This window comes from Erpetoichthys calabaricus, chromosome 1 (assembly GCF_900747795.2).
Source record: "Erpetoichthys calabaricus chromosome 1, fErpCal1.3, whole genome shotgun sequence".
In the NCBI taxonomy this organism is placed as follows: Eukaryota; Metazoa; Chordata; class Cladistia; order Polypteriformes; family Polypteridae; genus Erpetoichthys; species Erpetoichthys calabaricus.
The window spans coordinates 106,262,081-106,281,182 of NC_041394.2; the positions used below are offsets into that span (position 1 = coordinate 106,262,081).

The 19,102-nt window shown below is 34.9% G+C and overlaps 1 protein-coding gene across 7 annotated transcripts in view; it reads right to left on the reverse strand.

Annotated features, from left to right (window-relative positions):
- The window catches only part of cald1a (caldesmon 1a), a 333,467-nt gene that overhangs the window by 12,828 nt on the left and 301,537 nt on the right, over window positions 1-19,102 (reverse strand). For all 7 annotated transcript variants that reach the window (XR_003716695.2, XR_003716693.2, XM_028804805.2 and 4 more), the window contains 5 exons: window positions 16,803-16,846; window positions 9,944-10,016; window positions 7,842-7,979; window positions 6,749-6,844; window positions 330-416 (listed from right to left, as the gene is read on the reverse strand). Coding sequence is in view for 5 of the 7 variants with exons in the window: in XM_028804805.2 (XP_028660638.1) it covers window positions 330-416; window positions 6,749-6,844; window positions 7,842-7,979; window positions 9,944-10,016; window positions 16,803-16,846 (438 nt within the window). In the remaining 2 variants the exon portion in view is untranslated. The remainder of the gene's footprint in view (window positions 1-329; window positions 417-6,748; window positions 6,845-7,841; window positions 7,980-9,943; window positions 10,017-16,802; window positions 16,847-19,102) is intronic.

Consider the following 19,102-nt stretch of genomic DNA (forward strand, 5'->3'; position numbering starts at 1 on the left):
GAACTGACAAACGTACATAGCTGCATTTGATGATGAAGTTCATGGAATTAGAGGTTACCCCATAGACACAGATCTAAAGATACTTTTTTTTATATCTTAGAGTATATGATACCAAAAGGAATATGGACTAATATGCATTGTATCTGTTAAAACTGGAGTAAATGAGTTTAACATTCCAATCTGTCAGAGTTAATGCTCAGAGTGGCCTACATTTTGTTTTACTTCTTCCTATAGTACATAAAGATTTTTACTGAAATTGCATTCCATATTTTTAAGCACACAAAAAACAAAAGATATTGTAAATTAAAATTGGATTCATTATTGTTTACCTTGGCAGATGAGCTGGATTTTTCTGGAGAAGAGGCTTTATTTTCCCATAAGCTACGCTTATTTGTTACATCTCCTGCCTTGAGGTCCTGAAAAAATTTAAAGCACATGAAGATTTAAACTGTTATGGAAATACATTCTAAATATATATTTAGCAGAAATGATCCACATATTGTTCCAGTGGCAGGCATGCAACATCCCATGATAAGCTGTACTTTCTGATTACCTATGAACCTGGTTAACTTAGGTGACATCTATAAGGTAACAATTTAGAATAGATACAACTATCATAAACTTGACTAACTCAAAAAAAAACAAACAAAACAAAACAGTGAGTTATAAAAATATTAAGATTTTCAAACCATTGCATCAAGTACTTTCCAGTACGATTTTCAGATGCTCTACATACAGTAAAGCGGTACATTTCTGAAGAAGTATACACACTCCCTAGTAACAATTAGAAACTGACAACATCATCAAAGAATGCAGTGCATCTTGAAACAACATGCATAATTCATAAATGAAAAGTTGTGCACATTTTTAAAAATACAGTGTTACAGCTGTACTGTGTGACTGTCATTATAAAAAAAAGCACACACAAGCTTTCATGAAGATCAAAGTGACTGCCTACATGTTTTGAAACTTTGTAATATTTAATGTGGGTTTTGGAAACTGCAGAGTTTGTTCTCAGGTTTTATAAGTACAGTATGTAATTTACAAATGATTTTATTTTTACAACAGCAGTTCCTGTGTATAATTATAGCCATATGCAGGGCAAAATACCAAGAGAATATACAAGTGTTATCATAAATACTTGAAACTGTGTAATATTTTTTAGAATTAAAAACTGCTATCGTACATTTATATGGCTTATAGTAACTCAATTGTTTAAATGAGAAATGTATTATTTGAGCCTAATTTCTTTGGAGGTTTTATTAGAAAAGAATTTGCATGATTAGAACTGCATCTGAGTGCACTGTAAATATAAATTAATTATGTAGGATTTAAATTTGGAAGTTCATTACATACCATTATTTTCTAATCAATTTTTATATTTTCAATGATCAGATTGATATACCACAAAAATGCATGAGAAGTACCATACCAGCTAATGTGTTCATGATTATAACATCTCAACTATCACAACTATACTGTCTGTAATCTATTTATGAAAAGAAAAACATTTTATTTAGCACCAGTAGGTGGTCAAAATGGTCCAGCATTTTAGTTAAAGTTTCCATCAATACAGGACATTTTTGACTTAGATGCTTAAAGAACACTTTCCAGTGTCTCATATGTCTCATATTTCACTCAACACAGTCGCACACTATTTGGACCACTGTCAATCTACAACCAATTTAGCATCTGCTGCTATATCCACAGACTCACAAACAGTTTTTACCTACGGGCCATTAAACTGTTAACTGCCATAAAGTCATTTTTCTGACCTGATGCCAAGACTCCATCACATGTGTATCTTCACTACTGAATATGCAATACTGATTTAAAGTGTCTGACTGTCAAAAGCTCATTTGTATTGTCTGCATTATCTAATACATGATATATATTTATAAATAACATTAATTTATACATCCAGAACGAAGAGCAGCTTCAGCGACAGACTGCTGTTACTGTCCTGCTCCACTGACAGATTGAGGAGATCGTTCCTCCCCCAAACTATGCGACTCTTTAATTCCATCATGGGGGGGGGGGGGGGGTAAACGTTAACATTTAACATAGTTATTGTCTGTTTTTCACCTGCATTATTCCATCCATCCATCCATTTTCCAACCCGCTGAATCCGAACACAGGGTCACGGGGGTCTGCTGGAGCCAATCCCAGCCAACACAGGGCACAAGGCAGGGAATCAATCCCGGGCAGGGTGCCAACCCACCGCAGGACACACACAAACACACCCACACACCAAGCACACACTAGGGCCAATTTAGAATCACCAATCCACCTAACCTGCAATTTAATATTATTTATTGTATCAGTATGCTGCTGCTGAAGAATGTGAATTTCCCATTGGGATTAATAAAGTATCTATCTATCTATCTATCTATCTATCTATCTATCTATCTATCTATCTATCTATCTATCTATCTATCTATCTATCTATCTATCTATCTATCTAGTTTTAATTTGAGAAGGTTGCATATTTAATTTATCTTTAATTGCTATTACTTTTTTTGCAATTTGTGCCTGCTATGTCTTTGAACCATGTTTTGTATTGTAGCTACATGTTTCTTCACCACTGCATTGTAAGGAAGGTATAGTGACAATAAAATGAACAGGAGTGACGTCAAATCTTACCATTCATTGTTAAAATTTGGTGAAAATCTAGTTTACCCTTTTGGTACAGTATACACTTACCCTTTACTGTGTAAAGGTTTTTTTAAAGTCTGCTTTTTAATGCATGCTTGCCTAAACTACTTGTCTCTCAGCTTAGCATAAAGGCTACAAATTTTTAAATTAAACTTTACTTAACATACTGTATGTTTCAAATTATTACAAAAAGTCTCTGCTTAATTATACAGTATATGGATACTATTATATACATTAAATGTACATTATTATTATTATCATCATTATTATTGTTCTCATTTTTTCACTAAAATCACTACAATGTTACTGTGCTGCCATTACTTAACAAATCTTTATGTTGCTAAAGCATACTTTTATATATCTCACACTAATTGCATGCAAAATTTAACACTTAACATTGTATATTTTAGTTTGTAACATCTAAAGTTTTGTTTTTAATGCAAAGCTCTATCATTATTTTTTAATTATCTGAATCAAGCTTATTTTGAAAAAAACAAGTTGCAGATTTAGATGAAAATAACATTCTCAAATCCCAAAGATAAAATTAAGAATTACTAAATATTACTGTATATTTTAAAAAGGGGACATTTGGAAAAAATCCATCAAATCACAAAAAATATTCACCTGTTGAGTTTCACAATGTGATCCAGCAGAAAGGCCAGTGAAGATCAACACTAGCATACAAAGGACAGGAAAGAGGAATAGAGTACTGTAGAATGGATATGGAGAAAGGCAAAAAGGTACAGAAGCAAAACAAGACAGTTGTTAGAGAAAATGGAAAATATGATTCAAAGAGGACAGTTCTCCAATAATAGTCTGCAGAAGAATTGCTTATATCCCTATAAAGAAGTACAAGTTGAAGAGGCCTAGGCTACTGATAAAATTTACAAGCCAAACAGTAAAACATTTCACTTATAAATTATTTACTGTTGAGGAAGTGTAAAACTAGTATACTAGGCAGCCAAAGTGTATTACTGAACCATGTGACTAACTTTTGTTCTTGGCTGTGCCAGCTTTAATGTACATTTCTCAACATATGTTCATAACTCACTGAGTATTTAGCACATATTTAAAAAGTTTTTAATCCCACATGTCAAAATCAACTCCATACCCTATCAATTAGTTAAATCTGGGCTCATATTACAATATTGTTTCACAGAACTGTGGCACTATAAGTGTAGCATGTGGTGCACACCAAGAACAACTTCTGGAAGTACACAGTTTCCTGCAACAACCTTCGTTTCACTGAACATTGAACAGTAAAAAAGCTTTTCTGTTGCCATTAGATTATAGAAAATACTGTACAAAGTTGTGTGTAATGTTCAAAACATTTATTTTATACACAGAAAAATACAATTTTTACTGTTTTATTGAATTACTGGAATCTATGCTGTACCTGATATAATTGGGATATTATCATTATTACGTATTTGTTTAGAAAGCAAGTGAATTTTCCTTCTATGGAATTATCTTGTGCTGGATCCAACGCATTAAGTTCAAACCCCATGCTTGTACATTACCTGTGTGAAGTCTTGCACATTCTCCCCATGGCTACAATTGTTTTCCTTCCACATTCCCAAAAATGTGCACATTAGCTTAATTGGTGCCACCATGTTTATGTGTGCATAAGTGAGCACTGCAATGGATTGGTGCTATGTATAGGCCTGTTGCTTGAGTTGTGCCAATAGCTGCTAAGATAGGCTCCAGTCTGCGTTGTGACTCAGAATTGGATTAAGAGGGTTCATCATTTATTTGATGTATGTTTAAACTTTTTTTTATTTAAAAAAACATGTGAATCTGCTATTTATTATATATTTCAACATTACCCAGCTGCACTTTAATTTCAACCTATGAAAGGTAGCCTGACAAGAGTTTATCCTTCTTTCAATGACAGGACATCTTTCAGGTCCTTTTGCACCAAACCATGATACAAACAGATTAGGTATGAGATTTATGCTCATCTAAGGATTATCCATGTTCATTTTAACAAATTTGAGGCAAGAACTTGTGTTTATATTAGTGAGCGGTGGTTTCTGTGGGCCACTGATTTGATTTTGCACAGAATTATAAACACACACATCAGTTGAGATGAGACAAGCCTATGAATGTCTAAATAGTGTATTTGTTTGTGAGTTGATGAATAATTTATGTACGAGGGCAATCCCAAAAGTAAGGTCTCCTATTTTTTTAGAAATACAAACAACCGTTTATTTTCTATAATGTTTACATCATTTTAAAGGTTAAAGACATATTTATTTTTCTACATAATCACCATTTCGGTCGATGCATTTTTGTAGACACTGTGGTAGTTTTAGAATGCCCATATCATACCAGCTTGCCGCCATGTCCTTCAGGAAGCGTTGAACCTCATCTTTCACCTCTTCGTCGGAGCAGAATCACCTTCTGGACAAATGTTCTTTCAACTTAGGGAACAGGTGGTAGTCACTGGGTGCCAAGTCCGGACTATAGGGTGGGTGGGTGATGAAGTTCCAACCGCTGATCTTTATGCATGTTTTCCTCAACCTTCGCGACTGTCTCATTGGAAATTGACGGTCTCAAGCACGAACTTCACACTTGGCGGTAGCGTTCAATGGGAGCTCCATTTTCAAGGGCTGCCAAGCCAACATTGAGCATCCCAGCGAAGCCGCACATGCTTGTTTGGGAGTGAAGGAAGCACCAATCACAACAGTGTGGCCAACAGCCGTACGAACAGTTTCTCTACGTCCCCACCGCTTTGGAGACCTTACTTTTGGGATTGCCCTCGTACTTTGTTGCTGAAGATATTTTGATAGGATGGACACTCTTAGGAAGCGTGAGTAATCTCATAAACGTTCTCTATTTGGACATTAGAACAGTATATTGCCAGTGCCCAATTAATTTTCAAATTGCATTCAACTCTTCATCACTTATAAAGATCAACAATTTGTTTTTTTTTCTTTCTCCTGCATAATGACAAATATGACTTTGACAGAAACAGCCAGAGTTAAATTAAATATATATTGTACAGGGCTGGCTTAAATTAAGCCTGGTTTGTTCACTGAAGTATTCAAAATGCTCATTCTTGATAAAAAAAAAAAAAAATCAAAGGGTGGAGGGCATAACATTTTAACACATGAACATTGCATGTTTGTTTACCACATATTCCATGTTAAGGCCACCTTTTTCTCCTCAGATTTTTCACTATATACTAATGAAAATCCAAAAGAAATGGAACAAGTTCATTGTAAAATCATGAAATAATTCAGGAAACCAGACAGAAGTATTTTTTCATTGTAAAATGTAAGATTTATACTTAAAACAGCAGGTGACATTTGAAGACAAACTGTAAAAACAACAAAATGGATTCATTGATGGAAGAAAAATCATACATTTGAAAAAAAGTATGTCCCCCATTACTAGAAAGTAAAGATCATGACAAAATACATTTAGCAAATCAAATAAAGAAATATTCTACTGTAGATTTGTCACAGGAAAAGGCCATTGAAAGATCAAATAAAGAAATAAAAAGCAAACACAACTACTGGTAGTTTATAGCAAAGTTGTATTAAATAGACAACTGTGCATGGTAGGACAGTGGTAAGTGGTGCTGTTGTTTAACAGTTCAATAGTCCCGAGTTCTATTTCTTTCCCTCATTTCATTATGGAATCAGATGAAAACACAACCTCTCTCCCTGATACAGAAGCTCCAACCACTGTGCCACCTGTGTGTGTGTGTATATATGTGTGTCTTACACACGGTATACTGTATGTATAGATACACACATATAAAATAAATAAATAAAATGCTAAAACATACAACCGAACTTTTTCCAGTATAGGGTGCAGGATTGTAAGATATATCAAAGCTAACAAAAATATGTTAGAATTTATTTAAAAAAAAAAAAAAAGGTGATCGATTTTAAACAGATATTAATTTATACTGGTAAAACAAAATTCTTCTAAATTCAGATATTTCAACACATGAACTGTACAGGCATTATTCCCACCTTCTTAAGAATTAATTAAAAAAAATATAAAAATATAAATACAAATAATATCATTCCTAGAAATAAATTTTAATTATGCACTAGGGTGTGCAGCATAAAAAACTTACAGCAGGCTTTCCTCCTGGTGCTTTGTTACTTTCTGGCGTTTTAGTGAGCCATTCATTGATACGACTTGCCACTCCAACTTTAAGACCAGCTGTTTCCTGAAAATAAGTTTAATTTTAATAGTGTTAAGGTAGTGTACTCACATATTAAATAATAATTCAAAAGACATTCAGTTTATACTGTATTCCATTCATGCATCTTCAAACCTGTGTTTATAATGTATTGGTGGGCATACTGCAGCATCAGGCGCAAGCCTGTAATAATACAAAGAAGAACTGGCAGTCCAGTGACATCTTACATATATAAATAAATGTACTGAATTGATTCAACAATAGTGATTTTGTGTGACAATTTTCTATTTTATATTTATATCTCCATACTGTATATTTGACAATAAAGTTGTTGCTGAGTGTTCTCATATCTTAATTGTCATTTGTTTTTGAATAATGGAGGCAAAATTGTTTTTTTGATTAACCAAGTAAGTGATATCCCTTGTGAAAGGGAAAGTGACATTTACAATTGTGTTTCAGGGAGGTAGTTTTATTTTTTTTTTTAAACTAAACTACGTCTACTATTTAAAGATTGCCTTTCTATTAGGTATGTCTATGCAGAAAATTGCCATTTTTAGTTTGTTTAAAATAAGCCAAAAAACTATTTAACTAACTGCAGGCATGCTTGTGTTTTTCACTTTCTTGTTGATTCATTTGTTTTAAATGCCACATATCAAATATTTTTTCCTCAGGAAAGTTTTCACATTTTTCTTCTTTTGGAATAATCACTCAGAAAAGCAAAATACTGTATGAAGAAAAGCTATAAAAGCAACCTTACATATTTCTTATAAACATATACTAGGAGTGTCCGGATTATCATATAGTATAGGCAACAATGTGCAGCAGTAAATGCCAATTTTCAATCAAACACATTTTGGCTGTAGCACTTGTATGTAATACACTATATTTTAATCCTAAAAGGCAGGCTGGGTTGTGCAAGCACAAAATTCACAGTTTATACAATCCTTGATGGATTAAAATTGAATCATCTCATTCTCCACGTTATTTTGTGACATGGGGCACCACAAATGCATATTAATGTTACCTTATTGGGTGTTCCAGGGTTTCCACCGGTGCTGAACACATCACCCTTTTCCCAGAGATTCTTAATATTACGAACTCCTTCACCAACTACAGGCAGATCAGCAGCAGCAGGCTTAGCAGACTTGGTTTCTTTGTGGGTCTGAATTAAGAACCAAAGGTTTGAGTTAAAAATTCACATTAAAAACCCATCATACATTACATGCGTTTCAAATACAGTAAGATATTTAAAAGCTTAAGCAAAAACATTGTGGATTGGGACATCTCAACTTGGAACTGGAGCAAAACATGGTAAAGAATTCAACTTTAATAAAACTGGTAAATCAATGTACATAATAAAGAGGTGATAACAGTGAAATGAAACAGGAAACAAACTGAGCTGCCCCAGTAGTTATTACTACAGAGGCATATCATGCACTGGCTTGCCATCTAAAACATTGCCTTGAGCACCAAACACACTCAATCTCTCTTTCTCCAAGACTATGACTATGCCAATTCTTTTTCTGTTGAACTCTTCCTGAATCCCCAAACTTTATGCTCAATGGATTAGTGACACAGAATGGCCTTTAAATCCCACCCAGATATTTCTAAGACTTGTTCACTTCAATTCAATTAAGAAAAATGTGTGAATCCGGATGGTCAGTGCTCTGGCATCATTGATAAGTTTGTCATCTCACTGAAATGCACATTTTGGGGCATGATGTTTCTCCATTCTACATGTTCTTATGCAGAGAGTCAGTTACACTGGATGAGCATTACATTCTTTTTGCAAATGTCTTTATTACTGATAACATTTTGCTACTTGATGTTTATTAACTTATGAAGATGACGTTGGTCCAAATACCAATTCTTAATGCCATATAATGTGACTAGCATGCCTGTGGTTGTATAGACTGGTAGTACTGTGGCAAGCTCAATGTCATGCCACCTCAAACATAGCTTCCAGAAAGTACAGAAATTTTTTGCCATATGAGCATCAGTATCCTTTGTAGATCCTTTATGGAAACACTGTCACTATCCTTGATTCTCCCCTAGTACTTTATCGATATCCTGAGCATATTAATATGTTGATAGTTATGTATATGGCTCCTTATGATGTTCACGGACAATGCATTTGCTCTATTTGTAACTGAAAATGAGATCAGCTCAAGTTGCTTCATGATTCACCAAACTGGCCATCAACTGTAGATATTGGCCAACAGGACAGTATTTAGCTCCACTCCAGAAATGAATGTTTCTAGAAGCTTGCCCATCAGCCAATCAACAGTGATGCTGAACAAAGATATTGACAATACACATACTTTGTTGAGACCTGTGGGAATGGGCAACCATGTTGTGTGGATGCCATTAATTTAAACATCACAGCATTTTATTATAGGGCTTCTCTATGAATGACTTTCCTTTGAACACCCAGATGTCTCGGCAGGACCTATAAGCTTGTCTGGAGTAGCCGAAATGCTTTGCAAAAATTCATGAATCTTTTGGCACAAGGTTGATTAAATGTAGCCACCTGCTCAAAAAGCTGTTTCCTTGGACATGTCTGGTTGATGGTGGCGTGTCCAGGTCTAAAACCTATGTATCTTGCCAGCTACCCTGAAGTTCATTTTTTGACTCGGGTCAACAATACAAAGGGGCAAAGACCTCACCTTAGAATGAAAACAGGGACATGTCTCTGTTGTTGTTGCAATGACCATTGTCCCTTTTTAAATAGGGTCAGGATAATACCATTCTTCTGGTCAACTGGAATGGTCTTTGGAAATTGCCTCTTGATGGTGGACAGAGGTGGCACACAATTGAACAGCATTTTAAAAATGGCCTTTACATTAGTTCACTTGGTGTTGTGGACTTGGGCCCATTGTTCCATTACATAGGTTAACCGGAGATGATGTAGTTGCGTAAACCCTGCCATTACCATGTCTGTTACATAATGTTAGATTATTAGTGATATTTAAACACAAAGTATATACATTTATGTACAGACATACAAATTAAGTTTGAACAGCTAACAAATAAGATGCCTTAATATACTAAAATGTTATCCTACTTTACTAACATTATTTTTATGAATAGAGTTCAGAAGAATGTTTACTGGAAACTACAGCTTACCTGGACAGCTGTGGTATATTGCTCCAACTTGTTGTCAATCTTTGAAACAACTGGGGCATGTGAGGCTTTAACACTGCAAATCCAAAAACAAAAGACAAACAATTACAACTATTAATGTTAAAGTAAACAACATAAATTGTTAAATAAAATTAGCTTGACCTGTGTGTAATGGTAAGAATTAATAAAAAAAAAATACCTGATGCTTAAATGCTCAAAGATGCTTAAAATTTAGGCCCGGAGTACTGCTTTTAGAATTAGACACATTGGTGATTGGCTCCATCTGTGTTTATAGTTGTGTATTATAATTTGCTATGCATAATATGCATAGTTCATACATGTTGAAAAATCAGAAGCCTGAAAATTCAATACAATTCTTTTTGAAAGATTTCGGCAACCCCTGTTCTACTACTAATGTGTTATGAAATTTTGTTGCTCTTCTGCCAGCGTGTTCTTTGTTAAATGATCCAAATGTTACTGAGGTTATGAGTGTTTGGGGTTCTCAGAATAGCCATGAGACAACATAACTGTTGGACTGTAAGCACTATGTTGTTAATGAGATTGTGTTAACAGCCAGATTTCGTTAATTTAAACTATGACCAGCATATAAATTCTTTGAAGTAAATGAAGTACATTATTTTAGACTGTACAAGTGAACATAAATTTGGTTATTCTTTCAGTTTGTGTTAAAGTCAATAGCACTCACTCAGTGATTTCAGACCAGTAAATAACATCTCTCTTGTGTTGTTTTTCCATTTTAGAAGTGCAATGTGCAGAGTGTGGAGTTCTATACTTATTTAAAGTCAAGATACAAAACTAAAATGTGAAAGATGTCCCATATTCACTTTGAAGAAAAGTACTATTAAAATTTACAGCACATTTTCAGCAATAAGTAATTTTATGTTTTCAGCCACAAATTAAAAAATTGGTCTGTACTTTATATTCATAGTATAAATTATAGAAGCCCACATGCCTCCAAGAATTAATAAAACCTGATGTGCACTTAAAACAAATTGTAAATAAAATCCAGGAGCTAATGAGATTTCGATAGTATTTACTTGTGATTTTTACCATTTGGCTACCAGATTTCATCAGAACAATACCATTCCTGCACATCTGTGTGCTTATAAAAAAAACTGTGATTTAAAACAAATCAATACTGATGATGTTAGGGCAATCTTGTCACCATATTCATCATCATTACTATTTTCACTCTGCTAATCCTGATAAGGGTCATGGAAGCAATAAGTTGATCTAGGCTAATAAGCACATATTTCTCTTCAGCAACATATTCCTTGCTTTCAGGGGAATTCTACAAGTGCCCCTAAAACTGCTCTGAAATATAATCTCTCCAGTGTGTCCAGGATCTGTCTTTCAATCTTCACTTAGTGGGCTGTGCCTTATATACCTTCAATACATTGTTGAATCAATACAAAAATTTTTTCTTCAATATCGATAACAGCTTTCAGACCTAAGTACCGGTACCGTAACGGTACTGAAGCAAATATCAGGTTAACTTCCCATAGCTCCATCCTACCATCACTCTACTCCCTCAACCCAGTGCACTGCACAAATGTGTGCTGCACCTCCCTATTTTGCTACAGTTTCCCTTTGAATTCTCCAGTGCACTGAAATTTGCATGTTGAAGAGAAATAGGAAGAATGTATGGTAGACTGTCCACTGTGGAGTCTATAGAGCATTACGTTTTGTGGTTTAGGGGGATTGTCCCACACTGAGGCTATGTCAATACTACTTTGTTTTCATTTAAAAACACATGTAAATGATCTCCATCCACACTGGAGCTTTCGCATCTGTGGTGCAGTGGGTCCGCGGCTACGGAAGATTGGTGGCTTTCAAATAATCCATATGCCGTGTCAGTCTCTGTGGAAACGACCCTGCAACCGCGGGAAGTTGATGGAACAATTGGGGCTCTCATTTGCTTAATTGGCTCCCTTGGTGTACGATTGAGGCACTGTGCCCATGGAGCTGTATAAGAACGGGCCGGCACAAAGAGAAGGGGGACAGCAAGGAAAGAAACTGGAAGAAAGAGGCTTGGAGAGCGAGAGCAAAGCATTGGGGACGAAAGAAAGCGGACAAGCCAGCCAACCAGCTGTAAGAGAGAGGTGAGCTTGGTCAGGTGTCCTGGATGGAGCATAGGATCGACGCTCAAAAGACGGATTGTGCCCAGTGAATGGAGAGTGGGTACGATTGTGAAGGAGTCTGCCCTAGGGATTTGAGGGATGACTACGAGTGTGAGAAAGAAGACGGGAGGAAAACCGACCCTGAGTGGTATGGCAGACGCCGATGGTGGCAGCCAAGACAGGGATCGGTAGTGTAAGGACCGCGGCAGCTGAAGTCTCTCCAGTTGAGAATACCTTGAGTGAGCTGGAGAGACTGGGAAGGAGCTGTGCTTGGCTGGTGTGACCCCAATGTCTGCGGCAGGATTTTAATCTCGTTTTTAGCCTTGTTTCAAATGTCTGGATTTTACCTTTTTATGGATTATTTATTTGACCACTTTGAATAACTGCACTTGTTTTGAACAATTTTTGCTTTTGACTGTTTTAAAGAAAAGCACTTCTGCACCTTTCCCCTTGCTTCATTAGTGTCCTCATTGTCCAGCTCACACGGCATGGAGCAGACCCGCATCGTCACAGCATCAATTTCAAAAGGACCCTTGTCCATAATGGAATGCCCAAAAATGTATATGACATTAAGAGCCCCTTTAATATTAGATTTTCGTATGCTTTATGAGTTTTCAAAACTATCAGCATGTGCAGGACTCTGATAGCGCATTTACAGCATAGAAAAAAATTCTTCAAGGAGTAGCAGTAAATTGCCCCCATTTCAAAGTTCAAATTAACAGCTTAAGATCTGGCAGTGGTATTCTTATCACTAAATGAAAATGCAGCAGATGTTAAAATGACACTTTAACCAAAAAAAAATGTTTAGCTCTATGTTAATTCATGAGATGAATGATTATAAGCAGTCCACAACAATCATAGCACGTTTTATACCAAACAACATTTGTAAAACTAACACAACAGGGAAACATACACACATACATAAATAAATAAATGTGTGTCTATATCTGTGCTTCATTGTACTGTGCTTTCGTGTCCTTTTCCGTCCTGTAATATTGTGATCTCAGCTGCATTCTACACCCATCCACTTTGTTAAGTGTCTTATTAATATATTTACTGCAGAACACGCTCCTTCTTACTGAACACATTAAGTTCAAGTAATAAATGTTAATTAGAGAGTCTGCCAACTGAGTTATTTACAATATGATTTTCATAGGGCTCTGACTTTTTCACCACAATGGTAATGCCACTGGCCACGGGATTATATCACATAACTGTAGCTATTGGTAAATAATTTTCTTTTTCTATATGTATCCAGCACTTAAACTTTACAAAATCCAATCTAGATGCATACAGATAAGGAGCACAAGCATCACAGAAAATAAACTCTTTTATGCCTGCTATGTTGGAAAATGTTTTTCTTCTTTGTCAATCTAGTCTCTTAAACTCATGAGTATTTCTGTCAATTCCTCCTCTGTTTCCCTTTCTTATACATGTTATTGCCATCATTCTTCTCAGACTGAATGTTTTAACAGCTTGTGAGAAGGGAGTTGATGGAAACTTATATTTTTGTGTTATAGAAACAAGCATTTTTTGGAAACTTCTTTAATAGATATTACAGTGTAGCTTGATTTATAAGTGAACTATCTACAGTATATGATAAATATGTGCGAAATAATCACTAATATATGTATTTTAAACTTTTTAAATATAAACTTAACAAAAAATACTACATTTTACTACTTCCTGGGTTAACCCATGTACAATTATATCTTTATGCATTTTGACATATCTATGAATTATTATTTATGCAGTTTTATCAGCTGAATCAATTATAATGTTTAAACTGTTTTACACTGTAAAAAGTGAAAAAAAACTTACTTAAAAGGAACCAGTTACTGAACATTGTATTACTTTTTTCCTTGCTTGTGCAATTTTTGTCAAGTAAATATTTTCAAAACCTTATCAATTTTACAAATATTTTAGGATGCTCAAAGCAAAAATTATAGTGATAGTTTAAACATTTTGTCAAGCTTATACAAAAATACTTTGTAAACATATTTATGGTCTTAAAAGGAGTGCTTTCTCACTGCCCCAGGAATTTAGGAGTGAATTCTAGCCTGACTGCCAGCTGTGCAGAGTTTGCTAGTTTTTACATGTTCTGTGTGCTTTTTTTTGTCTATAGCTCCTGTTTACTCCAAGATTTTCATATTAACATACAACTTTAAAATCATCCTGGTGTAAGAGCTAATGTGTGACAGTACGTGTGCCACAATGGGCTGGTCTTCTCACAACCCTGTAATCTAAAAAAAATTGTGTTTATTGGGTGTACTATGACAGATGGGCCTAAATTACCATAATTTACAGTAATGGCACTGTACTACTAAAGTACCTACAAAAGTCATAGTACATTTCTAAAAGGGATATAAGCAGCTACTGAGAATAATATTACATTATACTGTAGATGATACAAATAGGAATGAAGCAATCATTTAATTTGTCATGAGTTGATGGCAATTATTCTGTATATGACTTGCTATTTTCAATAAAAATTGTATTTATAGGTGTGAAGCCCATGGTGAAGGTTGAAGTTAAAATCTGTTGTATTTCTTTTCTGTTTTCTTACTACCTGTATTAATCAATGTGCTGTGTTAATGCTATCCGTTAACTTTTGTGAGAAGTTATCTGTAATATTTACTTATTTAATTGAGGTAGATTTTTCATGTAGCTTTTCTTTTGTTTAATTAATTTAAATTACCATATACGTTATTTGCTTATTTAGTGGAAAAGGTAGTACTTATAAGAAAACTGGAACAAGACTTAGCGTGTTTTTGCATTTTTCCAGGGAGTAACAGACAGTGCCATAGGGCCAGAAAGCCAGAGATGCTTCAAAGTGCAATAGTCGGGATAGTTCTGTGATTCAAAAAAGTACTGATATATACTATACAAGCTTATGATCAATCACCTTCTGATAGGAAAATTGCCAAACAGCTCCATTAAAAATACAAAAAAATACATCTACATTTTACCAGGTTTAGAGATCATATTTCATAGCATTACAATGTTATATTAGTCATTTATTTTGGGTATACGATCCATCCATCCATTTTCCAACCCGCTGAATCCAAACACAGGACCACGGGGGTCTGCTGGAGCCAATCCCAGCCAACACAGGGCACAAGGCAGGAACCAATCCCAGGCAGGGTGCCAACCCACCGCAGTGGGTATACAATTCAGTATGTAATTTAGGTGCAATAATGCCACACTCCTAAGTGCATAAGGGATTGATGTATTGTTTTGTATTTTTAATAAAGCTGTTTGGCACTTTTTTGAATTACAGAACTATCCCAACTATTACACCATGAAGTATCTCTGCCTTTTTATGTAGGTTGTATTTGTTCATTAAGGTGTCATTTAAAATTTAACAAATATTCCTTAAAAACTTCCTTTTAACAAAGTCAATATAATATATACATTCATTTTATTGGGTTCACAATTTTATAATTTTTAAATCTGATTCAACATCTATACATTGCTGGAAAAAAAAAATAAGATTACAAGAAAAATCTCAGATTTAAGGCATACAGTTAATGTTTAATAGTAAAACATATACTATTATTTTTTAATAATAAAAAATTATACTATGATAAAATGCCTGGCTAACAACGTTACCAAGGGTAAAGACAGCTGATCACAGTATTTATACAGCACGCGTTTATACAAAACTTGATAAAAATCGGCAACAATAAATATATACAATTAAAATTGAATAAAATGTTTATTCTCTTATACAATACGCTATTGTGGCTGTCCGTTTGTTTGTCCAGGATTTTAAATCAACCGTAGCTCGCAAACCGTTTGAAATATTGACCTGAAATTTGGTACACATATACTACGTGGCGTCTACTATTCGCTTTCAGGGTGATGATTGACCTCCAAGGTTATTCCTCTTTTTATTTTTATTTTACTTATTGTACAGCGCATGTGCGCCGTTCTCATTCTCTACCACCTTTGCCGTCATGTTCCCTACCTCTTCATATCTTAAATCATTCTTGAGGCAGATTGAAGACTTAAGTGCCAGCTTAAGTGAAAAATGAAAAAAAATGTACTAAGTAATTGCAACACAAACACTAACTTGATCAGTTTTAACGCGAAAAGATGCCGACGAAAGAAAAGAAGAAGCAGGCCGCTAGGGTGGAGAAAAGAAGAGCTGCTCAGGAAGCAGCCAGCACATCAACCTCTGAGCAAATGAATGCTAAACACACAGAGAAAGAGTATGAAAAACAGGAATGCTCAAGTCAAGTGTATTCGCCGTTACTGGTTATAAATAATGAAAAAAACCATAACTGAACTAAATCAATGAACACAGGAAAGCCACTTTTATTTTAGCTGAATATCATGATTGAGAGAAAACAACAAAAATAATGAACATGTCTTCTAATTTTAGTTTTGTAATGTACTTTATTCCAAAATATATTGTTAGGATTATAAAACTAAAACTAAAAAAAAAAAAAAAAAAAAAAAAACTTACTGTCATGTATTACGCACTTACTGTTCACACACCAAACACCAAATATTTTTTATCATTGTCTTTGTATATAAGGAAACCAATTTTAAAAGTTAATGTTGGCCAAGCTAAATCGTGATGTATCACCCACAATTTCAGAGCATCAATTTGTTAATCATGATGAAATATTTGCATTTCTAAAATAAAGTAGTTCTTTCTTCTCTATAGGGTGACTAAAGTACTTAATATATAATTTAAAGACTGATAAACATACCTCTTCTGTGTTGATTTATTGAGGAATTCAGCCCTTTCTCCAATCTGTTAAAGCAAACACATTAACATTACTATGGATATGGTAGAAAAAGATAAAGGATCAGTTCATTTATGGATCTAGTTTAACTGCTATTTTATATAATATATATATATATATATATATATATATATATATATATATATATATATATATATAGAGATAGATAGATAGATAGATAGATAGAGATACTTTATTATATATATATATATATATATATATATATATATATATATACACATACATACATACATACACAGTATATATACACACATATACACACACACACACACACGAGGGGGAGTCAAGCTAAAGTTAGAAAATGGGTGGTTGTGAGGACAAGACAAAACCTTTTATTCTACTGGAATCCACGAACTTCCGAGCAGATGGTGCAAGTGCATTGAGAAGAGTGGAGACTACATTGAGAAATGACATTATCAGTTTTATTAAGGTTTGTTCCATTTTCTAATAAATCCCACTTTCTAACTTTAGCTTGACTCCCCCTCGTGTAAATATATGAATATTATATATATATATATATATATATATATATATATATATATACACATATATACATATACATGGTAGAGAAGGTCAGTGATACGGTTTGCATATTTGCAGCTGGAGATCCACAAAGGGAGAAAAATGAATCACGTATCATAAAGTAGTTTTTATTCCTGAGCTTTCAACCTCTGCCAGGGGTCTTCATCAGAGGATAATGCTTAGACTTACAAGAATCAAAAGCAATATACAGCAAAAAATTACGTGGGTGTGGGGGAGGTGGCTAAGTCAATGTGATCTGGGGGGGGGTGGGGGGGGGGAAGAGGGTATTGGGTGTACAGTTTATTTATTATGAACATGTTCTTCTTAAGTTTGAATATGCTGGATTTATGTCCAAGTGTCTGTTGATGGCATTCTCATTTGATAGCCAAGATTCGGCCAGATCTCTATATATACATACAGTCATATGAAAAGTTTGGGAACTCCTCTCAGCCTGCATAATAATTTACTCTACTTTCAACAAAAAATTAACAGTGGTATGTCTTTCATTTCCTAGGAACATCTGAGTACTGGGGAGTTTTCCGAACAAAGATTTTTAGTGAAGCAGTATTTAGTTGTATGAAATTAAATCAAATGTTAAAAACTGGGTGTGCAAAAATGTGGGTACCCTTGTAATATTGCTGATTTTAATGCATGTATCTGCTCAATACTGATTACGTGCAACACCAAATTGGTTGGATTAGCTCGTTAAGCCTTGAACATCAAAGACAGGTGTGTCCAATCATGAGAAAAGGTATTTAAGGTGGTCAACTGCAGGTTGTGCTTCCCTTTGACTCTCCTCTGAAGAGTGACAGCAAGGGATCCTCAAAGCAACTCTCAAAAGATCTGAAAACAAAGATTGTTCAGTATCATGGTTTAGGGGAAGGCTACATACAGCTATCTCAGAGGTTTAAAGTGTCAGTTTCAACTGTATGGAATGTAATCAGGAAATGGAAGGCCACAGGCACAGTTGCTGTTAAACCCAATTCTGACAGACAAATAAAATACAGGAGCGGCATTTGCGCAGGATTGTGAGAGTGGTTACAGACAACCCACAGATCACCTCCAAAGACCTGCAAGAACATCTTGCTGGAGATGGTATATCTGTACATCGATCTACAATTCAGCGTAATTTGCACAAAGAACATCTGTATGGCAGGGTGATGAGAAAGATGCCCTTTCTGCACTCACGCCACAAACAGAGTTGCTTGTTATATGCAAATGCTCATTGAGACAAGCCAGATTCATTTTGGAACAAAGTGCTTTGGACTGATAGAGACAAAAATTGAGTTATCTGGTCATAACAAAAAGCGCTTTACATAGCGGAAGAAGAACAACGTATTCCAAGAAAAACACCTGCTACCTACTGTCAGATTTGGTGGAGGTTCCATCATGCTGTGGGGCTGTGTGGCTAAGTTCAGGAACTGGGGCCCTTGTTAAAGTGAATGAATTAATTCAGCCCAGTATCAACACATTCCTCAGGATAATGTTCAAGCATCAGTCACAAAGTTGAAGTTACGCAGGGGTTGGATATTCCAACAAGACAATGACTCAAAAAACAGTTTGAAATCTACAAAGGCATTCATGCAGTGGGAGAAGTACAATGTTCTGGAATGGCCATCACAGTCCCCTGACTTGAATATCATCGAAAATCTATGGGATGATTTGAAGCAGGCTATCCATGCTCAGAAGCCATCAAATTTAACTGAACTGGAGAGATTTTC